Source organism: Diadema antillarum, unplaced genomic scaffold, assembly GCF_040938485.1.
Source record: "Diadema antillarum isolate AM-2024a unplaced genomic scaffold, OU_Dant_1.0 seq00000803_RagTag, whole genome shotgun sequence".
Classification (NCBI taxonomy): Eukaryota; Metazoa; Echinodermata; class Echinoidea; order Diadematoida; family Diadematidae; genus Diadema; species Diadema antillarum.
In genome coordinates, this window is record NW_027271685.1 from 219,598 (window position 1) to 243,927 (window position 24,330).

Consider the following 24,330-nt stretch of genomic DNA (forward strand, 5'->3'; position numbering starts at 1 on the left):
AATAACCTGTAGCATTTGTATAGCATGGTAATAATTCAATTGGCCAATATCATAAATTTTGCAGTGTAAAAGCGCTGGTATTTTTATAAATAGGAGATACTCGAAGCCAGCTGTGAGAGGTCATATTGTGCATATAACAGCTGCTTGAGAGATTTGATGATGAACAGTATTTGAGAGAAAACATCTGGAACTGGTTATAGATGGCTCCTTGTAAACATTCCAATGTGCATTTACTGTGGCATTACATGAACTTGAGAGATAAAAGGCAGGCGAAAAAAATCATATATACAGCGCACTCCCGTTAAAAAGAACACGGTTATAACGAAATTCCGGTTACAATGAAATAAAAATTCAGGCCGCAGCATTATCCTCTCTATGTTTTTTTATTGTTTATTTGTTCAGTTATAATGAAATTTCGATACAACAAAGAAAATTGCCGGTCCCAAGGGCTTCGTTATAACGGGAGTCCACTGTATTGTGCAGACAGCATACACTAAATGCTGTCACCACACTTAGATGTCGGTATATGGAGCCAGCTATTACAGTATTCCTATGAACAGAGCCTAGACACATGTTGTGTAAGAGGCATAGAAAGTGTAAGATATGCAAATCAATGCAAGCTTCTCTTGCCTTTTAAAAGGGAATCAGAGGGGCTGGAATCCTGGGACAAATCCCATGTATACTCAAATATTATTTGAATGATTGAGTCGTAAAATGTACATGTGTTTCCTTGAGGATATATTGAAAAAAAAAAGTGTCATATAAGATGCGAAGCTCCCTGACGATTTTTTTGTTGTACTGCAATGTATGTTGTACTGCAATGTATGTTGCAATAAACTAATCATGATGAAAGAGAAGAAAGTACTCATATAAATAATTTCCTGTTGCTGAAAGTTTAAAGACCAAGTCATCTGGAACGGGAAAAATGACAAGACAATTTGTATGGATAATCCCGTTGCAAAGGTCCTAACATCACTGGATTCTACAAAGTTTTTCATATGTAATAGCTGGCATCGGTTACAATTTTTATTACATTGTATGTGTATGTATCAGTATACAGCTGTATTTACAAAATGCTCACTTCTAGTCACACACAATCATCAGAATAAACCACTCCGTACATACAGTATAGCATTTGAAAGTTTGCGACCACAATTTAGACGCAATTATATTTATTTGTCATTTCGATACATTAGCTTCCACATATATTTTCATAAGAACTTTAGATAATACAATATATCTTCATCCACTTGCCTTTATTTTGGCTTAAGACATATCGTCGCTGGGGTGACAAGACCTTGTATCGGCAATTTTGGTGAAAATGACTATTTTGGATTAATGGTCAAATAATAGGTTAAGTGGTGTCCTGTCCAAATCCCAACTGTCTTACCCCAAAAATGGAGCCACCACGGCATGTCAAAGGAAAGGCTATCCCATTCGCTATAGTGCTCTAGCCTCCATGTTTTTTGGTTCTGAACATTTGACATTTTGTAGATACAGTACGAGGTCTTGTCACCCCAGCGACGATATGTAGCGTTTCCCTTCTGTACAGCTGGTACTAGATTTAAAATAACCATCCCACAAACAACAGAGTTGTTAATATAAAAGCACTGGACATAAGAATCTCCAGTTGTGGTCAGTATGTGATATACTTTCAACAACACAAATGACTCGTATTACAGTGACATACATTGTACATGCCATCATTTGCAACTTAACTTTGCAACACCGCATAAGATGAACATTTAATGTCATATAGGGCTGAAGCCAGATTTACCAGTGTAGTACACAAGGTTTACCAAAAAAAAAAGTATAATGATGCACAAAACATAAAATTCAGAGCCATCATGGGCAGGATGGTACATGTAGTTGTTAGATGTTACTTTTTCAGTGGCGGTGGGGAGAGAATCTATCTGTGACATTACAGTAGTAATATAACCTGGCAATAAGACAACAAAAGAGTTTTGTAATGTCTCATAATTCATTCATGCATCAATACCAGTGATTTGACCAATAGGCCAATCCTTTGATTCATTTTGTTCTTGACACCTGAGTCCGACCAAATCTGAATTCACCAGACGTTGCTGGGTATGATAAGTTTGGGCAGGCTTTAGAGTTGCTAGGGAAACACTTTGTTTCTTTCTTTCTTTCTTTCTTTCTTTGTTTCAGGTGTTGCTTAAAAACTAAGCACACGATGAAAACTCTCTCATTTGGCAGCAGTTGCAATGTGTCAAGCTTCCAGTCACAGTTAAAGAACATTTTTCTGTTTGCTGCCAAATTATATAATTATGCCACCACAAAGAAAGAACCTCAACCAGTACACAAGGAACCAAGAAAGACATAAAGAAGAAACATTGTTGGTAATTTCTGACAACTGCTTTGGGTCTATCTATGTGCTTAGGTGAGGTATAGACATGCACTGAAAAGCATAAACTGTACAATTTTACTTATTCATTGGAAGAAATTCTATTGATAATTTCAAAAATAATTCAATACATGATTGATAATCATCTTTCACACATTTGTTTTTCTTTTTTCAAGATGTATATACATGATACAAGCAGTGGCTAGTACAGTACTGATACTTTGCACAAATCATGACAGTATACATCAGCTTTTCTAATGAAATGAAACAAAAGCTGTCACGACTTGTTTCATGAGATGTTATCTTGCAAGAGAGTCAAAATACATTACATTTCAACTAAACAGGGATCCAACTTTATTTATCAGGAATGTTTGTGTCGGGGATGTCAATGCGGAACAGGTGAATGGAAAAGGCAAAAAAGTGGCCCATGTACCATGGTATTCCATTGGAGTCAAAAGGGGCCTGAGCTTTCGATCCTAGCAGAATCTTCGTCAGAGGCAAAATGACCTAAAAATGGCAAAATGGTATTCCGTTGTGAAAATATACATGTTTTAGTGTGTATCCGCTCCATTTCATTTTCCCATTGGAGTCATAGAGCATGACACCCGTACCAGAGATATTTAACGAGGGAGGGGAAGGGACACTAAAACAAAATAACTACAGCAAAAATTCCCTATCCCTATTCCAACACAAATTTCGTAATTCAAACTTATTGTTTAATTCTATTAACGTGTCTGCGAGCTTCAACAAGCACTGACAGTACAAATCATAGTAGTACAGCCACATATGCTAGTTACAGTATGCTATCCACACAACATTGTGTGATAAGGCAAGTAAACCTTGAATCATAATTCCTAGACTTTACCCCACACTAAAAGTAATTACTTCTGCATTAATAGGTAGTTTGGGGCAATATACAAGTACAATAACACTTAACGCATCGTTTGCAGATTATTCCAAATTAGGCAGGTTGTGTCACATGAAGCATGCACTGCACGTTGTTACTTGCAAAATTGCACCATGGATACAGTAACATACTTTGAAGACAGTCGCCCCAAATCACATTGTGGGTGCCACTCTCTGGTGTTTGTAATCAGGCTAGCTTAAAAGACAAATCAATTCTTTAAAGACTACACTAATTGTCGACCTTGATGAACATATTCTGTTGTGCAGGTTTAGCAAAAATGGACGGCTGTGGCTGGGTGGCACTGTCAAAGAATGAGGGATCAAGATCTTGCTTTGTTTCAGCAAGGAGGAGGTGATACCTGCAGTACTTTAATGATCTGTCGCATTTTTGTTCAGTCATTTCACTGTAAACAAAGTCACGACAGAGTAATGTAAAACACCACAGATATTATAGTGTTAGATGTCAATATGTAGATATTGTAATAATGTATAGCATGCTGTAATAATTCATTTCAACATTTTTTTTTTTTTTTTAAATGATGCCTTACTCTAGATTGTGAAAAGGCATACCTGAATCTCAATTTGACAGTGGAAAATATATTTGCCTTCTAACTTACTTCATTGTTTGTATTGACAAACTTGTCGAAGCAGCAATAAAAGATAGGGGTACCTCAACTTTGCTGTAAAGATACATTTCAGATAGACTGTTTTAAAAGTGGGTAATGGATATATATTTCCCTCACTGAGTTACAGCAGCTGACGCACATAAGAAAAGCCACAGAGAATGTCAATGGGAACTGCATCTTGTGGGCGAGGTTGCACTTTCAGCTGTGGATTTTCACAATTTTTCGCTCAGTCTTTCTTGACGCCAAGTTTGCTTGGTCCCGCCGCCTTCCGTGCCGCTCGCTTTTCCTTCAGCTCTTTTTCTCTTAGCAGTTTCCTCTCTTCCCTCTTCTTCCTCGCCAGCTCGGCTTTGCTCAGCCCTGCGATAATGAGATCGAGAAGTGGTTACTTAAATCTTTTGTGGGGAATTTACCCTAAATATGTTCGGTCATGTGTGGATTTGAGTGATACAGCAATATCAGTAGAACATATCAGTGAAGTTTGAGGGGGAAAAAAATCTGATCATCCATTCAACAGTTTGGAATCTTAAAAATTTTGGTGCTGCCATTGCTGGATGAGAAGACTTCACTAGTTCAAGATGTCAAAGTATGTGTAGGACAAAAATCCAAAAACTTATATAGACAATTTTAAAAATTTCATTTGTTTTGAAAAGTGTACATTCCTTCCACTTGATACTGACATATGTCTAGGGTGATATTCCCCCTACCTTGTGAAAGGGGTAGTCAAGTGCTCTTGCACAATGTAAGAAAATTAAAATATGTTAAGTTTTCTTTACATTTTCTTCACAACGTTTTCCTAATGTGACATTAAAATTGATGTAAACTATGTATTTGATAATCACGGCACATGGATTGAACCAAAACTTGGCTTGTCCTACTTTCCTTAGTCATAATGATCAGTACGGGCAACTTTGGTTCTAACAAAATCCTCGGGACCTGCAGTTTCCTTTCATTATAGCCGAACAGTAAAGTATATAAAGATATACAGATGACAATTTTGAGACCTGAATTTTACTTTGTTGTAAAAAGAATTTCGTTATGACCATGTTCGTTAAGATTAGAGTGCACTGTACTACTAATATTTCTGCACTCGTTGAATTCAAAACTGCTACTGCCAGAAGACTTGAAAGAAGGACCTCAAAATTGAAAGGCCATGGTTTTACCCGCGGGGCCACAATGGCTCCCATGGATTTTATATCTCTTTTCTCTTTGTTTTGTGTTTGATTTGCATCCATAATACTGTAAAAGTGGAAATTTTCGCGGTGTTGAAATTTTCGCGCATTTCGCGCAACCAGAAACCAGCGCGAAAATTACTGCACGCGAATATTTTTGCTTGCCATATGTTCCTGTGCGTGACGTCTGGATTCCGCGGAATTAAAAACACGCGAAACTCTTCTTACCCGGCCAAGCGCGAAAAATTACTCGCGCGAAAATATCCACTTTTACAGTAATCCATAACAGTTTGCTGGTGGTCCTAAGTCATGTCAAAGGGGGAATGCTGACAAAAGGTCACATCTGCTGATAAAAGGTCACATCATTTGACATCAAGACTAAATATGGTCATTTCGTAGCTCACCTTCATCCGCATCTGCCGCCATGGTGCCCCAGCCGTCATCATCCCACCCGGAGTCCTGGGTGCCCCATGACGTGGAGTCGGCCACTGCTGCCACCGGCTTCTGCTTGCTGGGCGAGGACCTGTGCTTTGATGCTCCCAATGAAGATTTACCTTTAGACTGCTGGAGTAGCGTGGGATTGAGAAAGGAAAATATACCTCATGATGAAAATAATCTCTTGCTAAACTGTTACTCTGATTTCATCCAGAACAACTTTCTCATAAATTTATTATCTTTGAGGTGAATTTCCCATGAAAGCAGTAACAAGGTAATGGGAAATCTATGTCATTGTATAATTCTACGAGTCCTACATGATATTAAAGAATCTCATATCTTTACCATCATTATCATTACCCTCATAATCATCATCATCTCCACCACCATCATCTTCATCATCATCACAATCATCATTGTCATCACCATCATCACCATCACCATCACCATCATCTTCATCTAACTGCTAGTATTGAAGTGGATTTTTGCTCCGACTCACCGATGACGAGGAAACGTTGCCAAAGAAGTCATCCCCCGTGCCCGGCTCCTGCCCCCAGTCGTAGTTACTGGCTGGTGCGCGGCTCGTGTCCACTGAGAAGTCCAGATCATCACCCCAGCCTGGAGGAGGTTTGGATGTCTTCTGTCAGCGAAAAGAGAGTAAGAAGTGGGTGAAAAAAAAAAATGACCAAACGTGTGCCAAATCTCCCAACATTTGCAAGGTACGGAGGAAGTGTGGACTAACTGCAGGAAATCACACAATAGGCCTATAATCCTTTTTTTCTTTTTTCTGCTGACTTTTTGATTTACTTCTACAAGTGCAGTCACTACGACAGCATCATTTGTCTCTCTTCTCACATCTAAAGAACATGCAATTGATTTAGTAAAAAACATAGCTAATGTTTCATTTTGTCCAAAGGAGTGCAGAAGCTCCATACAGACTGTTACTTGAAATTTCAATTGCATAACAAACATCAGGCCACTCCATACATTGTAAGGACAGTCCAAAAGTGACTGAGAAAAGTCTATACTGTCAAAAACAAGGAATTTTCGTAAGCACGAAACTTCTAACATTGGTGTGAATGAAATTTCTAAAACCTGAAATTTTCATGAGCATGAAACTTTCACAAATTTCATGAGGAGCCAAGATTCGCGAAAGTAAAATGCATGTGAAAGTGCTGTATGCACAGTGCATTAAATGCCAGTGGCAATTCACAAAAGTTTCATACCGCAAAAGAGGCCTTCAGATCCAATTCACGAAAATGTCCTGCCATGACCGTTTCAGGTTTAACACAAGTCCTCAAAGAACTGATTTGCAGTTGTAAAACACTGAGTAAAGGAAAAAAAGAGTTTTTTTTTTTTTTCAGCGATATCAGTTCCATGCAGAATCAATACAAAGTCGAAGAAAGGGTGGGAAAGAGAGAGAGACAGAGAGAGAGAGAGAGAATTTCTCCCTGAAAGTTCCTGAAGAACTGTGATAAAGGGGGAGTGATGTACCTTGACTTTGAGCATCTAAAACTTCCATGACATTGCATGAGAAGGGCAAGCAAAACACCTCACCTGTGATTTGGTGGATGATACCGAGGGTTCTTCCATGGCACCCCAGTCGTCATCATCTCCCCAACCATCTCCGGCATTTCCTCCCTCATCGTCACCCTGGGCGTCCATGCTGCCCCAGTCCCCACCGTCGTCATCCCACCCTCCGAAATCGGCTGTAGTCCTTGTAGCCGAAGGCTTGGTAGCCTTTTTAGGGCTGCCCTTTGGAGTTGATTTTGCTGATCCTGAAGACCTAGCTGGCTTGGAGGCAGTCTTGCTAGATTTTGATTCTGTTAATGCATCATCTAATCCCCAGTCACTGAAATCAATGTCTTTGCTCTTTGTTCCACCGAGCTTAAGTGCCGAGGAGGACTTTGATTTGGTCGACGATGATGACGACGTCGCTGATGACGGTCGTTTAGTAGAAGGCGCTGGTGTTTCAAGGCTTCCCCAGTCCTCGTCATCATCAGCACCATCTCCCCATCCCTGTGAGTCCCATGCATTAGCATCTGTGTTGGTACGTTGCGTAGTGGTAGTGGAGTCATCCTGTTAAAGTGAGAGTTTTTAAGGATGAATCAATTACCAGCTGATGTAGTAATGACTGGATTCACTTCCTTCTTTTGTAATATCAAACCCTCAAAAAGATGACGAAGCACTGAACCAAGCATCACAATCCCTCTTCTTACAGAATTTGCACAAAGTCCCATACATGAAGACAGGCATTAAGTAATTTTATGCTCCAGTATTAATCCTTGCATGTGTTCACGATATGAAATGCATATCAAGGTCATGGAAACCCATTCCTTAACTGTGAATGCCAACCTCAAATGAACACTCCCATCTAATTTTGCTCTGCATCCTTTCCCTCTTCTTGTTTGTAATTCAACTATTATCGACATTATTACTTAGTAACCTCATTGTTTGTGCTCTGTAAAATATTCTAGAATGCAGTTCATAAATAATGAAAGTATTCATTGGACGGTAGAAGGCTTAACAGTGCACCACATATTCTTTCTGTGTTTGGCCCTGAAAAGAGCCTACCCAATCCCAATGTTTCGGCAAGCATGTTCTTGCAGTTCTCAAGGGAATTCCCTTGAGAACGGCAAGAACATGCAAGACTAATACACATAGAAGTTTCTTCCCTGCTAAATAGATATCTGCAAACAAGTTGTGCTGGTAATCGTAAAGTTTTTTTTTTCTTTCCAAGTACAGGTGAATCCCGTTATAACCAAGTCCTTGGGACAGACAATTTTGTTTCCATTATATCAAAATTCTGTTATTGCCGAACAGATACAGTACATAAAGATATACAGATGATAATTTAATGGGAGTGCCGTTTTGATGTAATCTGCCGCTAACCTCAATTTCTCCCCAGTTGTCCCCGTCTTTCCATCCGTCATCATCAGCATCGTCGTTGCCATAGTCGGAACCTGAGTCCTGAGCTGCCGCTTCATCTTGCCTAACCGAAGACGTCCTTTTGTCCTCGGCAACGCTCTTCTTGGTAGAGGCTGCTTCCGACTTCTCCGCCTTTGCTCCTAGGTTATCATACAAGATTGGAATAGAAAATGTCAGCATTCAGAAATACATCAGCAGCACTGTAAACACTGTTTGATGACAACCACTGAGAAAAGCACATCTCCATACAGCCAATGATTTCTAAATTCATTGTTGTTATACAGAAATAGTTCCAATCATTCTATTGTGAAAAAAGAATAAAGGATTTTTTTTTTCTTTTTTGCCATACACACAAAACCACTTCATGTCTAAAATCCACTGATTCTTAAACACAAAAATGATGTTTTGAAATCAAACTGTATTTCATTCATGCAATGCAAGGATGATGAAAACTTAAGTAACGATGGAGGAATGTAGAATGTTTCTTTTGGAGGTAGATTTTCAAGACAGAAAACACGCAAAGTTTTCACATTATTTGAAATAAAATGTGACAGCTCTTATCAACCCAAAGCAGATGAGCTGGTTTTGCTATAACACACGTTTCCCATGGACATCTGCCAAAGTATACCCAGGACTAATCTTTAACGGGTTAATGGAGTTGCAGAGAAGACTTGCCTTGCTCTTGACCACCCTGTGCAGGCTCGTTTGGCTTGGTCCCGCCTCGGTAAAACCTTGAGGTCAGTGAGGTCACAGCCCATCCTGTCCAGCTAGATGAATTCTGGGATGCCATCCCTGCCTTGTTTACATCAGCCTCTATAAGCATCACATGGAAAACAGGCACGTTAGAACAGTCAGGTTTGTATTTGCAATCAATTCAATCAGAGCAATTGTCCCATACTGTCCTATTGATGTTGGATATGTAAAAGTGGCTATGTGTATCACGATGAAAGAGACAAGGTGTTCATCAATTTTAAGACTATATATTTCCATCGCATTAAGAGTAACAATCTTCCCTGTAATTCAATCTATCTCTGAGGATACTTATACCTTCTGGTACAGAAACAAGGAGATGAAATGGAAAGCATTCTTTTGTTATGATGTAACATTTAAACCTGAACATGCACACAAGGCAACATGTCGAGCATCAAGATGTCAGTCCCTAATGTGCTAGGCTAAGAGTTTCCATTTGATGGTCACACAGTCTAATTTCGGTTGTTGTTTTTTTGTGTGAGTGTGTGTGTGTGTTTTTTTTTTTTCAAGTCAAAAAGGTTTGCTCAACACAACTCTTTATAAATGTTATCAATCAACATGCACATAGCACTAGTAATTTCTGTTATTCAATCCCACAATGTACAGTTTTGTGTGGTAATCACTTCTTCACAAATTCCAGTACTTTGTGTTAAGGGTTAAAGTGTCTCAATGATATTTTTAACCGTATCAGGGCAATTGCCCCCCCCCCCCCTCCTAAATACTGGTTAGTGGAAAGGTTAGAGTAAAGATTAGGGCTGGGGTTAGGTTTAGGGTTAGAGTTTGGGTTAGGGTTAGGATTAGGTTTAGGATTAGGATTAGAATTAGGGGCCAGGGAAAGGGTCCGGGGTAATTGCCCTAGACTCATTCTTAACAACTATAATCATAAGAAAAAAATAAATCAGTTTTAAATAGGACAGCAGAGAGTTGCTGCAGGGGACGCCCTTTTCTCACCCATCTCCTCCTGGAGCTCAGGATTGTCAGAGACCTTCTGCAGCTTGTCCAGGAAGATCTTAATAGCCCTGAAGGTGTTCTGCCGCACCCCCTGGTCGGGGTCAACGGTCAGGGTGCACAGGGTGGGCAACACCCTCAGGGCGCAGTCGTTCAGCGAGAAGTAGTTCTGGGTGGCAATCATGGAGAGGATCCCAGCCGTCCTCGCAGGGGGGAAGGGGTCCTTCATGGCCCGCACAAAGGCGGATGATAGAACTTTCTGTCTGGTCTACACAAGTGAATAGCGCAAGCAAATTACATGTAGTGCATACACAATTTAAGATTTTCTGTACACCATATATTTTGCAGGGTTTCTATTTTTGTGAAACTTTTCTAATCAACGAGCAGTCTTCCATTAGTCTGGTCAATACTCACAGGCAACTTGACATATTCAGTCAATACCGCAAATACAATTTCATCATTCATATTTTTTGTAAAAATGAAAAACGTTTGCAAAATACTACAATAGTTATTTCATAGTTTTGAAGTAAAACATGAAAGCAAAAGGTTATTCATACTCTGGTATCGGTGCTTCTGCTGCATTCCCTAAATAGGGAATGTACAATGTTACCAAATCGTTTGCCAAAATGCTATGTACTAAAGCATTGATTTACATCAGACTTATCTATGTCATGTCTCATCATTCAAAGATGCAATGTACTCATGTCATGATACAGATGGAAATTGACTGTCATAGCAACAAAATGATAATCTCTCCATGCATTCTATTACAATCGCAGCACACATCTCGACTGACGCTTGTTTTGCATATTCCTGCTCTGCAGTGAAGAGCATTAGGGGCCACAGTGAAGTATAAAGATGATACTCACGGCAGGATTCAGGTAACTGGCAATCTTCCCGAGGCATATTGTGGTATTTGTTCTTATCCCTCCCTGTGAATGAAAGCGTTGATATAGAAATTAAAGATCTTGAAATGTGATACATTAAAGCATGAGAAGAATCATAACATGAAAACCTGTTTTTTCTTCTTCTTTTTTTTATGGCAAGCTAAATTGATTAACTTTGGAAAACTGACAGAGTTTTGTCCTGAATGAAAATGAATCCCATTCTGAATTGTGCGGAATTGCAAGATTAAAGTATATTTCACGTAAATCAACTGATGACCATGAAAAACCACTGATGTCATAATTAGCAAATGAGACTGATATCATATTTTTTTGTTGCAATTTATGGGAGGCACTCATTCTGCATTTGACTTATTAACATTTTGCAATGTCTACACTTCCAATTCTGCCTCCACTGACTTCTTCAATACTCATTCTGCATCTATCTCACTGCTATGATGTGAAAAAAGGGAAGTTACTGTAAACTTGGTAATTTATAGATACTTGAGGTTATTTTACCCTCATATTAGCATTACATTTCATTTATGTCAGATAGCCTTTCCACCATTTCTTTACATTTTGATAAACTATAAAGAAGACATAGATAATTGTTAAATAGTTGTCAAATAAACACTTGAGAGATGGTCACTACAGCATAACAAAATGTTATGCGGTAAATAAATTTTCTGTCAGAAATGCATTGAGCAGATCATTGGAGAAAGGGGACATTTACCTGTTCATCTTTGGCTTGCAGTCTGGCAAAGTGTTTGAGCAGCTCGATGTTGAGATTCTTGTCATTCAGTTTAGAGGCTAACAGGAGCATTGCCTGACAGTGTGAGAAAATGACAAAGAGAGAGAGAGAAAAAAAAGAGAAAAACAACAAAAGCAAATGTAAAATCCCGTGGTTAAAAATCAGACATGTCCATTTTAATGATATTCCAGCCCATAAGAGTTCAACAGGTGTGTAATAAATAATTAATCATCATAAGCAATGACATATGGCATCCACACCCTGAGTTGACACACAAGACATGCCTATAACTGTCTGGTCTTTAGCCTCTGTTCTCATATGAATATTAAGCAAATAATCAACGTTGGTGAAGGTGATGGGACAAACTATCACTTCCGAGGCGATCTGGATGTAGCTATCTTTCCGAAGCGCAGCTGAGGAAAGGTAGCATACACATTCAGATTGCCGAGGAAGTGATAGTTTGTCCCATCGCCTGAAACTAAAAGTTGATTATTTGCTTTATATTCCACATCTAGGGTCCTAGAAATTCCCATTTTATTCCACATCTGAAACCGTTTTAGCTGTCTTTAGGTATCATTACAGCTTAGGGTACGTGTGCGCGTCGATGACAAAACAATGAATTTGCTGCGCGCATAGCGTGGCACCGAAGTGAAAGTGCGTTGCACTGTGTACTATCAAGTGACCTAGGTCACATGATAGTCCACAGTGCAACGCACTTTTATTTCGCACGTACTCATCTTGCGTTAGGACTATGTGGACTGTGTGGAGATCAGCGAAACTAAAGGGACTATCAACATAGAGTGTAACGAACTTTTTTTCTCAGGTGATGTGATGGGCAAAACTACGCTTCATCACGTGATCAGCTCTGGACCAATCCTATTGCAACATTCTTAGTATGTGGAATATAAATCACACTATTTCCACTGCTTATCACTTCATCATTAATTATTTCTATTCATATTCATAAAAGTTAGATAACAGTGCATGTAGCAGGGGCACCATTATTACTACTGACCTTGCCATTCATCTCCATCAACATTTCTGTATCATCACCATCATCATCTCCTCTTCCTCCCCCTCCTCCCCTTCCTCCTCCTACTCCTCCTCCTCATCATCCTCATCATCATCATCACCAACCTCATCATCATCATCATCATCATCATCATCATTTTGATTATTACCGTTGTCATTATCATCACCATAATTATCATCTCAACCATTTTTCTATGGTATTATCATCACTACCAGTGCACATCATCATACATCTGAACTTTTTGATAGACTTCTGAAAACCCACTCACTTTGACCGTGCTCTCTCTGATGATGGGCACGGTGTCGTTGAAGCCGTGGCACACGTGAGGGAAGATCTGGTCGTTGACGATTGCCGGCTGAAGATGTTCTACAAACTGATCCATCTAATTAATACACAGAGAAATGCACGGTACATGGTAAGAAAAAAGTTGGCATGGTGCATTTCTGCTCTGCAGGCAGAGCAATATGCATTCACTTGCCTACCTGCCTGCATGCCTGCTTGCCCAGAGTTAGTGAAACTTATGTGTGGGCAAATTAAATTACTGAGCATTTGCATGCCAACAGTATGGAGCCCAAACCTGAATGCCCACTGGATTGGAGCAAGAAGGAAAAAAATCTTTTTTTAATGCCCTGGAAGGTACTGCAACCAACAAAAACTTGTTGAACTGGGATATTTTGATCATTTCTACAGCAGGGTATATTACATGATCCTTAAAATTCTGTGATGGATTCATGTAAATGTCAAAATACACTAACACATACAATGACTATTCATAAACAAAATGACTTCTTCTCCCCTAAAGAGTACTACAGGGGAAACTCGATATAACAAACACTGCTAAAATGAGATATCGGTAATTATGAGGAAACTTTCCCGGTCCCAAATTTCTTTCAACACAAGTCTATGTAAAACGCTACTTTTATAGCGAGATTGGCTATTGTATTATGAATAACTGCTATATGATATAACGAGATAAATTTTGTGATTTCCAAACAAACAAAAACATAGCTAATCAAACCTGTTATAGCAAGGCAAAGCAAAATCTCTTTGGGTTAAGTTTTACTTCGTCTGTGCGATCATGATCGAAGATTGTAAAGCTCAATGTTACAAAAACTGTGTCTTGTACACACATATTTTCTTCAGTGCTCTCCACCAAGCACTGCATGCTGTACGTGTGTGTGTGTGTGCACACTGATACATGCAGAGAATGTGCTGGGAGTATTGTATGGCCCTATATGCATACATAACATCATCATGACGTATAGCAGGTGTGAGGCAATCTGATGCTGTGATTGGCTTTCTACTAGGGAATTCCCCATCTTCACACACGTAGACAAAATGTACACGCAACATAGAATGTGTCACATTTACACGCACCATTGTGCAGAACATGTTCGAGCTTTCCACACACAACACGCACCTGCCATAACCACATTCCAATCCACAGACGACCGTGACACGATTGCAAGCTATACATTTACAAATTCAAACATCCATTAAAAACACATTCTTGATATTGGATTTCATTGGCGAAAAACATCTTCTTACCCATGAAGGTGAGTAATTCCCTCACACACATTACCAGGTTATCAGTATTAATTGAAGGGTGATGGGTAGTCCCACATGTGCAAATTAATGTCTTAATGTTACGCTTTTTTCATGCCTACTGATATCGGCTTCAACGAGGAAAACAATTCGGTCCCGACCATCTCGTTATATCGAGTTTCCCCTGTGGCATATTCTGATTTAGATTATATTATAATAGACTATGTATAACATGGTAATTTGCAAACCTGTATGATTTCATTCCCTCCCCCAAAAACAATACAAATCAAAACAAAACAAAAACTGAGGTGATTGAAAAGGAACACTACTGATGAACAATGTAATTATGATTGTTCTCACGTAACTCTAGTTGCTACTTTCCTTAATATATAAATTTTCTTGTATGTATTCCAACCTTGGATTTGTTGCTTATTACATTGTTCTAACATTTGACAAAAGCTACTACAAGCTTATTAAAAAAAAAAAAAAAAAAAAAAAAAAAAATATATATATATATATATATATATATCTTTAAATAGGCTCATCATGTTTGGATGATAATTTGACAAACTGAAAGTAGGGTCAAACTGAACTACACAGCATCAAATCTTCCATAAGACTTGAGAAGAAAAGGTGATAAACAATATGATGCAATATTTTGCATAAAAGTGCACACATTACAAAATGTTAAGGCGACATGGTTCCCCCTAAAATAAGAGCAAAAATAAAACAAGCAATCATTGTGGCTGGCAGAAAACAACCTCACTATCACCTAGCCTGGACTCATACAGCTACTTGTTTCATTGCATGCCATATCTCAAATGGGTTTTTCAGACATACCTGTTGTAAGAGCTTGACCCTCGTGTTCCTGTCTGTCGATGAAAACATCTTGACCACAATGGGAACTATCCTCTTCTGGTACTGATCACCTTCAAGTAACTTTCCGAGCTGAAAGAAACAAACAATAAAAAAAGCACATGTATGATTAAAATCAAGATAGAGGCCATTACAATATGTAGCTTTCACAAGGAATTTAACAAGCTTTAATACAAAAACAGGAATTTAGCCGGACCCTCTGAAAAGGCATTGTTGAAACTAGCAAAACAAACAAACAAACAAACAAACAAAACTCTGGCATATGATGCATTCATAAATTTTTAAAGTTGAATGCACATAATATACAATTGTACATCATGTGTTTTAACTTATATTCTATCATTCCAAAGCACAATACTACTGGATTTGTTTACTTTGTTTCCTGTAAAATTAGTCAGTCGAGGAGCCTCCGAACTGAATTAAATGCAATGACTTTAAAATTGTATGGTGAGAACTGTGACCGGCTCTTAATGTTTCTTAGATCATACAAGCAAGACATAAATCAATAAAATTTGCAACAACGATTGCAGGAACCGGAAAATCAGATATTGCATACAGCGCTTAGCATATTTTTTCAATAATTCTATTGTTAAGCTGCACCGCCCGATCAACTATATGATCAGGAGAAGCACTGTGCACCTTGCTGTGCCAATACACACACACACAAAAAAAAAGAAAACAAGATAGGGGCTGCTTCTATGTACATTTGTAGAAGAAATTTTAATTTCACAAATTTATGATGCAAGTCAACTGACATTCGTGAACTTCCCATGACAAAACTGCAATGCGCATATTTCCTACTTACAAAGAGATGATGCTTACTATGTCTTATTTTGTCGCTGTGGTTCTTAGTTCAGATTTAAAGTTCAACTACTTCGGAAATTCTCCTTGAATAGTCCAGATTCGAGAAATACACGGCACATACATTATATTTCAAGCACGGTGTAAAACGTGAAGGGAGGGTCAGTTCACCTTAAGGAGAGGGGTCAAGACGGCCGAGCCAGCATTGCCAAACTCAAAGGCCTGCAGGAGGAGTGGTAGAATCCTATGCTTGCAGAACTCCTCGGGGAAGTCACTGATGATGTTACTCAGACCGCCGAGGAATTCATTCTTTTCCGCCTGGTCTTTGATCTGCGGCAATTAGGGCAGATAAGAAAAATATAAGCACTTTGAAATACGATCTGTTTTGAATCTTGCTGTATTTTCCACATGATAGGATGCTAGTAGATGAAATTTGTTAAGTTACGGAAGTTGTAAAAATGCTGCTCTGATCACACTTGAATGATATATCTACCATGCTAAGATTGACTTTAAAAATATGAAATAAAGGTTTTAAAATGTACAAGAGAAAACAATAATAAAGTGTAAGAATAAGCATAACGCTGATTCTGATGATACAGAACTAACAAAAATAATAATAATTACAATAATGATAAGAAGAATAAGCTATCATAATGGATATTATATGTATCACATAATACATATAAAATCTCTAGAAGTAATACACAATTTACTATACCTACATTAAACTAATTGTGTGCACAACTGACCAAGTCTGGAAGTGGAGAAGAACTACTTCAGACTGTACTAGACGAGACATCACATGAAGTGAGAAATATGAAATAACCTCCTGAAGATAATCTAGAACAGGATTTTTTCTACTATATCTATTGATGACTTGGACACAATCAGCTTTCTGTCTTTTTTGCATTCAAACAAACAAGCAAACAAACAAAGCGTCATAATACAGTATTCAAAGCAGAGAGTAATGAACGCTTACCTGAATTTCTTCAAGGAAGAGATTAGTATCGACGAAACTGTTCTTGAGAAAGCCCCCATTACTCCGGCATGACTCGATGAACTTTGCTGGGTTGGGTCTGGACAGTGGATTGGCTCCCACCAGTTCACAGTAGTTTGGCACCAATGATTTCGGAATCTTCAAATTGGCAATAAAAGATATATATCATCTTCAGCTTAAGCCTAGGAATTCTAAGGGCATATCAGTTATCACAAATTATTACTTCAAAAATTCTTTAAAGGCTTGTCACAAACAGACATTTGATACACCAAGTCCTCGATGTCAAAAGCTGACATGTCATTTCTTTTCACCATATTAAACAGCACTGCATTAACCCTAACTAGGCCGGGGGGGGGGGGGGGGGGGGGGGGGGGGGGGGGGGGGGGGGCGATGCCGGGGCGCGCGGTTCCGAAGTTGCGCATAAATATGTACGTGCATGTCAGACCAAAAATTGCTCAAAAACGTGAATTCATGTACAATTTCAATACAAACTGTGGTTACAGGCAAATTTCATAAAAGCATGATTATTTTTGGGGGGGCCTCCGAGGCCCCCCCCCCCTCGACGTTCCGCGCGATGCATCGTTAACGCGAAAAGCTATCGCCGCGACGTTTCATGACTTTTTTCTTTCGAGTCTCCCGCATCTTTTGACACCAAATTTGCGATGCCGGGGCGTGCGGTTCCGAAGTTGCGCATAAATATGTACGTGCATGTCAGACCAAAAATTGCTCAAAAACGTGAAGTCATGTACAATTTCAATACAAACTGTGGTTACAGGCAAATTTCATAAAAGCATGATTATTTTGGGGTTTTATTGATTAAAATCAAGTAATATCATAGTTTCTTGCTCGTAACAATGTCGCGGGCAAGTTTCATCGAAAAAACAATGAAAAACATAAAGTCGAAAAAACAAGGAAATACATAAGAAATTCAAAAAACAATAAAATACTTAAGAAATTTTTTCTGATGGCACAATTTTTTTCTCTTGTATTTGCTCAGGACACTAAAAGGAATATTTAAAAAAAGAATTTGCTCATTTTGAGCTTTATTTACTGATTTATACTAAATTGTCTGATTTCATGCATCATTATGCATAAATTAGCATAATTTAGCATAAATAATAATCTTTTTAAAATTTAACTTCGTAGTACTTTAGATTACATCATAGGCAATGTGTGTGCCAATTTTCATCGCGATCGCGCGGTCGACGGCTGAGATCTGGAGGGGGGGCCTGGGAGCCCCCCCCCCCCCGGCTCTATGATCTACCTAAATAGCCCGGCCTAGTTAGGGTTAAAATCTTGTAATAACTACTGCATTGAACTCAAATAAACTTCATACTGATTCGATTCGACTTGATTTGAACTATATTGTCCTTTCAAGGAAATTTGCTATCAACTGGATTATAGAATTGCTTCAGAAAAACAATGTGCACTCCATACATCAATGTAAAGAAATATTCACACAAGTACAAATAAATCACAAAAATGCAACTACTCTGTATGTCAAGATGGCAAAGAGATGTTTCATTATAATACAATATTCCATGTTTGCAAATAAATTTTCAAGAATAGCATCCTTCTATGGTTTACATATGGTGTTTGCGGAAGTGCCTTTAGTTGTCTATGTGCATGTATGTGTGTGTGTGCATTGGAGTCTAAAGTGTGATTGAGCAAGTGTGTGAAATGTAAATTACAGCAGAAATCGTGAACTCACTTTGCCCAGGGCTTTGAGAGATGATGTTCTTGGCAGTGGGCCATTGAAAACCTCCCAGATCAAGCACCCCAGACCCCACATGTCTGCAGCCCTGCAAAGAGATACAAACAGTATAGTGATATAAAAGTGCTCACTAAATGTGCTGAAGTGACTGCAATGAGAAAACTGCAATGTAAGAGAGTACATGCCTTACATATCAAAAGGCACATGGTAGGCTCATTCATGCATAATCAAGACAAAATACCACCACATGTGCATAATTCTGCTTTCTTGTCTGTGTGACTGTCACTTTGGGTGGGTTGTAATTCTCCAAGGATTTGAACCCCTGGAATCATGCATTGCACCGTCCTGACATACATAAAATATTCAAGCAATCTCCAAGTTCAAGTTGAGCTTGAAGAGTTCAACACTTATCCATACAGCGCTTAATGCAAAAGTGCAATACAGGAAACACAACGTACATCTTAAAGTCACACTTAACATTAAAATCCCATACCACGGACATGTTTTCTTCCTCGTTCGGGCATCCGTCATTTCGGGCGGGTTGTATTTCTCCAGGGACCTCATCCCCTTGTCGGGTATTGCACTGCCCTCCCCCTCAGCAGGAGTTATGTAATCGACCGCCCCCAGCTTCCACTCGCCGCCCGGGGACACAAACACACAGCTCAGGTTGACATTATTGTGCTTCAGTTTGCAATCATTGTGAAGGAAGCTCAGCCCTTTCTATAACAGACAGAGAAGAACAGAGATGCAGACAGACACAGAGACAAAGACAGGACATAAATATCTTCATCATTACTGCTTGAGACTGAAAAAACATTGAATAAGACATCTAAAGGACTAAAAAAAAAAAGGTGTGTAATAGATACATAAATCGATATGTTGTAGGCAAACTGGCAGTTCCCCTAAAGATATATTGATACACATGTATATAAATTGATAGACAGAAAGGCAGATGAAGAAATAGATATACAGATTTTCCCTTCATTTCCTTTATTCTAAAAAGAAATAGATAGTTACTTATATCATAATCATAGTGTCTTCCTACAAGTGAGTGAATTTATTACAATATTTCAACATAACTGAATTCATTACTCATTTTATGTTGAGAGTATTCAGTAAAAAAAAAACCCAACTAATGTTTTGTTATGAAAATAAGATGTGATATATTGATACATGTTGTAGTGGTATTATGAGGTAAAAAACAAACAAACAAGCCATCAAGAAATTAGAGACAAATGCAATAAAATGCATGTCACCTACAAAACTACACTTAAAATAAATCATTTGTAAGTAATTATTATTTCCTTGAGAATGTGTCAAAGAAAGATTAAACCAAATTGTTCGGCATTTACAGCGTAATAGCTTTCACACAGGCTCTAATTGCTACATACAGGTACCTACCACAATTTGATGCAGTCCCCATGAAATGGTCTGCTCTGTGGGGGACTTAGTTTTAAGGTACTGTTCCAGGGGAGTCACTTCTTCTGTTACCATGTAGATCACATTTTCAGTCTAAAAGAAAAGAGAAAAACAAATAATGTGTCATAATTTTATTAAAAACACTTACAAGAAACATACATACATAATGAATTGTAACATCACATAGAATATATCACACAGCAAGAGAAAATAAAGACAGATTCCTATAAATATAACAACAACAGGTATCATAATTGTGTATCCCCACTCATAAACTCCTCTTAACCAAGTTGAAGTACATACCCTTATTCTTAAAAAATAATGTTTATCTCTATTATGTGTAAAGAAATATCAATCAGATTCAGAAATGAGTAAACATATAAAAGTATCTGCTATAAGAGGTTGTTTTTTTTTCACCTATGATAGGCAATTTCTCTTCTGATTTTGAAGATTAACCCGTTGAGGACGTTTTGATCTTGCTACAACACACATTTCCCATAGATAGACGCTTGCCAGAGTATACTTGGGACTCGTTCTAAATGGGTTAACAATAAATTTGCTACGTAGAAAAGAAGTCATATTTACCTCTAAACCATCTACATATAGCAGCACATTAGGATGTCGAAGGGTCTTCAATCTCTTGTGAGCACTTTTGGCACCTTGGACGACCGATTCTGAATGGGTCTTGATGTCCAGTATGAAGATCGAAACAGCTTGACCGTTTGCCTGTGGTAAGAAGAAGAACAAAAATATTATCTGAAAAATCATGCTCCTCTAGAGCAATCACATTCAAAACATTTACAAGTAATTGTGTGCAGAATATGTTTAGAATCTGTCTAATGAGGAACTATAGAAAAATGCACAAGGCATGATTTGAGCTTTGGGTGTTTAATGACAGGTTCTTTATTTCCAACATTTTGCCTGGATTTTTATAAAAGGAATACAGGCATATGTCAGTTCATGCACAATGCAATGTGCTGTGGTATAAAAGTGTTTATACCATCCAGTACTGTCAAACGGATAAGGAAAGCCATAGCACCTAGATAAAGGTCAGCATTTTGAAAAAGTGTGTGCAGAGAAGAGGAAGTCTAAGTGTTATCAGAGGAAGGGAAAGTGATGACTTCACAGCTAGGCAATAGAAACTTTCAGGTGGATCTAGATCTAATTACAGCAAAGTCCACACACTTCTGTTTAACCCATTGAGGATGAGCGGATTTGACTTTAAAACACATTTCTCACAGACATCTGCCTAGGTATACTTGGGACTAGTCTTTATTGGGTTAAGATGCTGACATAGAAGACAGGCAGGTCACTGCTTGCCACAGTCATGTAATGTTGGTTCCTGTTGGATTTTGTTTGTTTTAACCCATTCCTTACAGGAACCTGGTATACCAGGTTCCAAAAATGTAGACAAGAGTGCCTGCATTTGAGGCCTAAATTTATGTTTACTTGTTGTATGCTGTCTGGAAAAAAAAATGGCTTTGATAGAAATATTAGAGTTTCTTCTATCAATATCTGTTTTCTTTCTGAATGAAAACTGCATGTATCACGGTATAATTTGCCCTTGTCCAGTGTTCCGTGCACTTGTTTTGTGATAAAACTTGTATGAAGATGTACATATGGACATAAAGATAAATTAAATGGTGAGGTACCTCACTCTGAGGTATCTCACACTGATAACGTCAAATGCACAGTCCTAGATCAGCAAATTTGAACTTAAATGGTAAAATTAACAATATCATCTCATAAATACAGTGCACTTACCAGCTGTTTGAAATGTCAAGGATTTTAACAGAAATTTCATGGAAAAAGGCTCAGCTCACCAGCTCGTTGACACGCTAACTACATGCTAAAAACATGGTGATAACTGATCACCGGTGAATGCATTCATTAGCCAATAACACTAGATTGGCTTCTATGCTAGATCATCCCCCTACCAGCTGTCTACAGTATCACGTAACAGAGCTTTCGAATTCAGTCTGTATAGCCAAAGGAGAGGAATTCCGTGAAGCCAGCAGACATAGTCTGAGCTGAGCATATCTTGATGATAAATTTTACAGGCTGATATTTTGGTCCAAATCCATCCATGCTAACAATCTGTATGATCTATTCTCAATGGCAATGTCCGATCGTATCTCTATTGGCTGGTCCTGGCTTGGTACGAATGTATCTAATCACCTGGTCAATTTAGTCTATTGTCACTTGTCAATCACATGACGCATTCCTTCTCCTCCTCCTCCTTCCTCTTTTCTTCTTCTTCTTCTTCTTCTTCTATCAAAGTGCAGTCTTCATGCTTGAAAATAAACACACTGTTTGTGTGTGTGTGGGTACAAGCGTTGGCCACTCCACCACCACTATCCCACCAGGTTAGCATGACTCTGCTTTTTGCGATGAATGAATGAAGCAGGATCTTTTACAACACATGCATGAATGAGTTGTGACTCTCTCACACATGGAACCTCCATCTCCAGGGGCGGAGTGTTTTTGCCTCTTACAAGATGGGATGGTATAATTACACACAACATTGCTAAGTGAGACTCTGGAATTGAACCTGTGGATGTGGGTCCTTTTGCTTTTTGGATCCGCGCTACCGACTGAGCCATATAACGGTTACTTGACATTGCACACACTTCATTTATAAAATAATTAAATGGCCATGAGTTTCTCACAGTTTGAATACTTTCGCTAGGATCAGGGGCAAACTCTTTATTTATTATTTTTTTTAAAAGTTAAAACAGAAGAAATAAATTTCAAAAGAAAAAAAAAGGGGAATGGGGGCGCATGCGTGCACCCCCACCCCTAACTGCGACCAGCAGCCCCAACGTACAACGTACAGTGTTGGGGCTGCGCCGTTTTGGCATTGATATTTTAATGTTGTACCAAACGGGTGCCGTTCCGGCGCTGTATTTCCTTAATTTTTCAACAAAAACTACTAGGAATACTTACATGGGTCGACTAAACCTAAATGATTCACATCGGCGACTGTTTGATGCATTTCATTGCTTATGATGCAGAAAATGCTGTCTTATAAGGCAAATATCTTCAGCTCACCGATGCTCACTAAAACTCACAATCACTTGCACATGCGCACACAATGCATTCAGTGCAGTGCATTGACAGCTGTATTACTCGCTACATGATGCATATTCACCGTGCGATGATGCATTATTCATATCCTTTAGCGTCCGTAACGTTGACGTCATTGTTTACGCATGCGTAGATGCGTACTGATGGACATACACGTTCAAAACAGCAGCAAAGCTCTCCACTAGGGCAGACCGCCTACTCCTAAAAAATGTGGACAATTATGCAGTTTCCAGATAAATTGGTGAGAAGGACCAAGGCAATGGGGTAGTGTATATTTCATTTTATATTGTCACTGTGTTTATGATGGACATTTAGCCATGGTTTATTTGTGAAGTTGCCGTATACGTGGCAATAGGGAGTTGTTCGTGATTCTCACTTGAACGAAACTGAGGGGTAGCCGCCAGGACCCCGCCGCAGAGCGGCGGGTCTCCGGGGCTACCCCACCCCTTAATTTTGTAAAGGCAAGGCGCCCTGCGCCCCCACCACCCCACCCTTTGCAGAATTCCTGGATCCGCCGCGGATGAAAACTAGAGACTAGAGACTCTAGTTCTGTCTAGACTCACTGAATTAATTCCAATTTGCTCAAGTTTTAGAAAACCTACGCGATGCATCGCCGTGTTGTCAAACACAACGGAGTGGAGCACACAAAAAATACAATACATGGGACTGTACAATTTGTAAAGAATATAGTTGTCACTGTTATCAATTGAACACGGTAATCCAAAGTGACCAAACCTTACCTTCTTCTTTCCCTGATGCAAACTCCATATTGTCTTGTCTTCAAGTCCTTCGATCTTTTCACCAATTTCAAAGGGAAAATCCCTTGCTGGATCTCTCGAAAAGAACGACCACATCTTCGCTGTTGATCGGGTAAATTCCCACCGATCGGGGTCGAATCTTGTAAACACCACGTCACTCCATACAAATCATACGGAAACTGCATACACGTACGCACGCAATACTGAATAGTTGGCCTCACTCCCGATCCACCTGTCCGCTCGCTCCGCAAGCTAGCGCGGGCGTACGACCATCCCCTTGTTTCGCCAGCTAGCTCGCTGGTATACGTGGTCCATGGTCAATCTGACTTTGGTTTGTT

At 39.0% G+C, this 24,330-nt stretch overlaps 1 protein-coding gene across 1 annotated transcript; it reads right to left on the reverse strand.

Moving 5' to 3' along the window:
• Positions 1-3,871: 3,871 nt before the first annotated feature.
• On the reverse strand, positions 3,872-24,129 carry LOC139739540 (N-terminal kinase-like protein). The gene is made up of 18 exons (XM_071650138.1): positions 23,975-24,129; positions 20,733-20,873; positions 20,130-20,240; positions 19,222-19,448; positions 18,726-18,816; positions 16,997-17,152; positions 16,189-16,347; positions 15,181-15,288; positions 13,064-13,177; positions 11,745-11,837; positions 10,997-11,059; positions 10,131-10,395; positions 9,117-9,242; positions 8,394-8,569; positions 7,059-7,580; positions 6,001-6,141; positions 5,471-5,630; positions 3,872-4,254 (listed from the first exon to the last, which is right to left on the reverse strand). Exons 1-18 carry the CDS (start codon positions 24,086-24,088, stop codon positions 4,124-4,126), a joined length of 2,898 nt encoding a protein of 965 aa, XP_071506239.1. The 5' UTR covers positions 24,089-24,129; the 3' UTR covers positions 3,872-4,123.
• Between the last annotated feature and the right edge of the window lie 201 nt (positions 24,130-24,330).

Bases quoted from the DNA above. Each gene is read 5' to 3' on its own strand.
- LOC139739540 (XM_071650138.1), bottom strand. From the start codon at position 24,088: ATGTGGTCGTTCTTTTCGAGAGATCCAGCAAGGGATTTTCCCTTTGAA. The intron at 17,153-18,725 runs GTGAGTTCACGA...GCCAATTTGAAG, and splicing joins CTCTCAAAGCCCTGGGCAAA to ATTCCGAAATCATTGGTGCC. The intron at 15,289-16,188 runs GTGAACTGACCC...TGTTTCTTTCAG, and splicing joins TCTTGACCCCTCTCCTTAAG to CTCGGAAAGTTACTTGAAGG.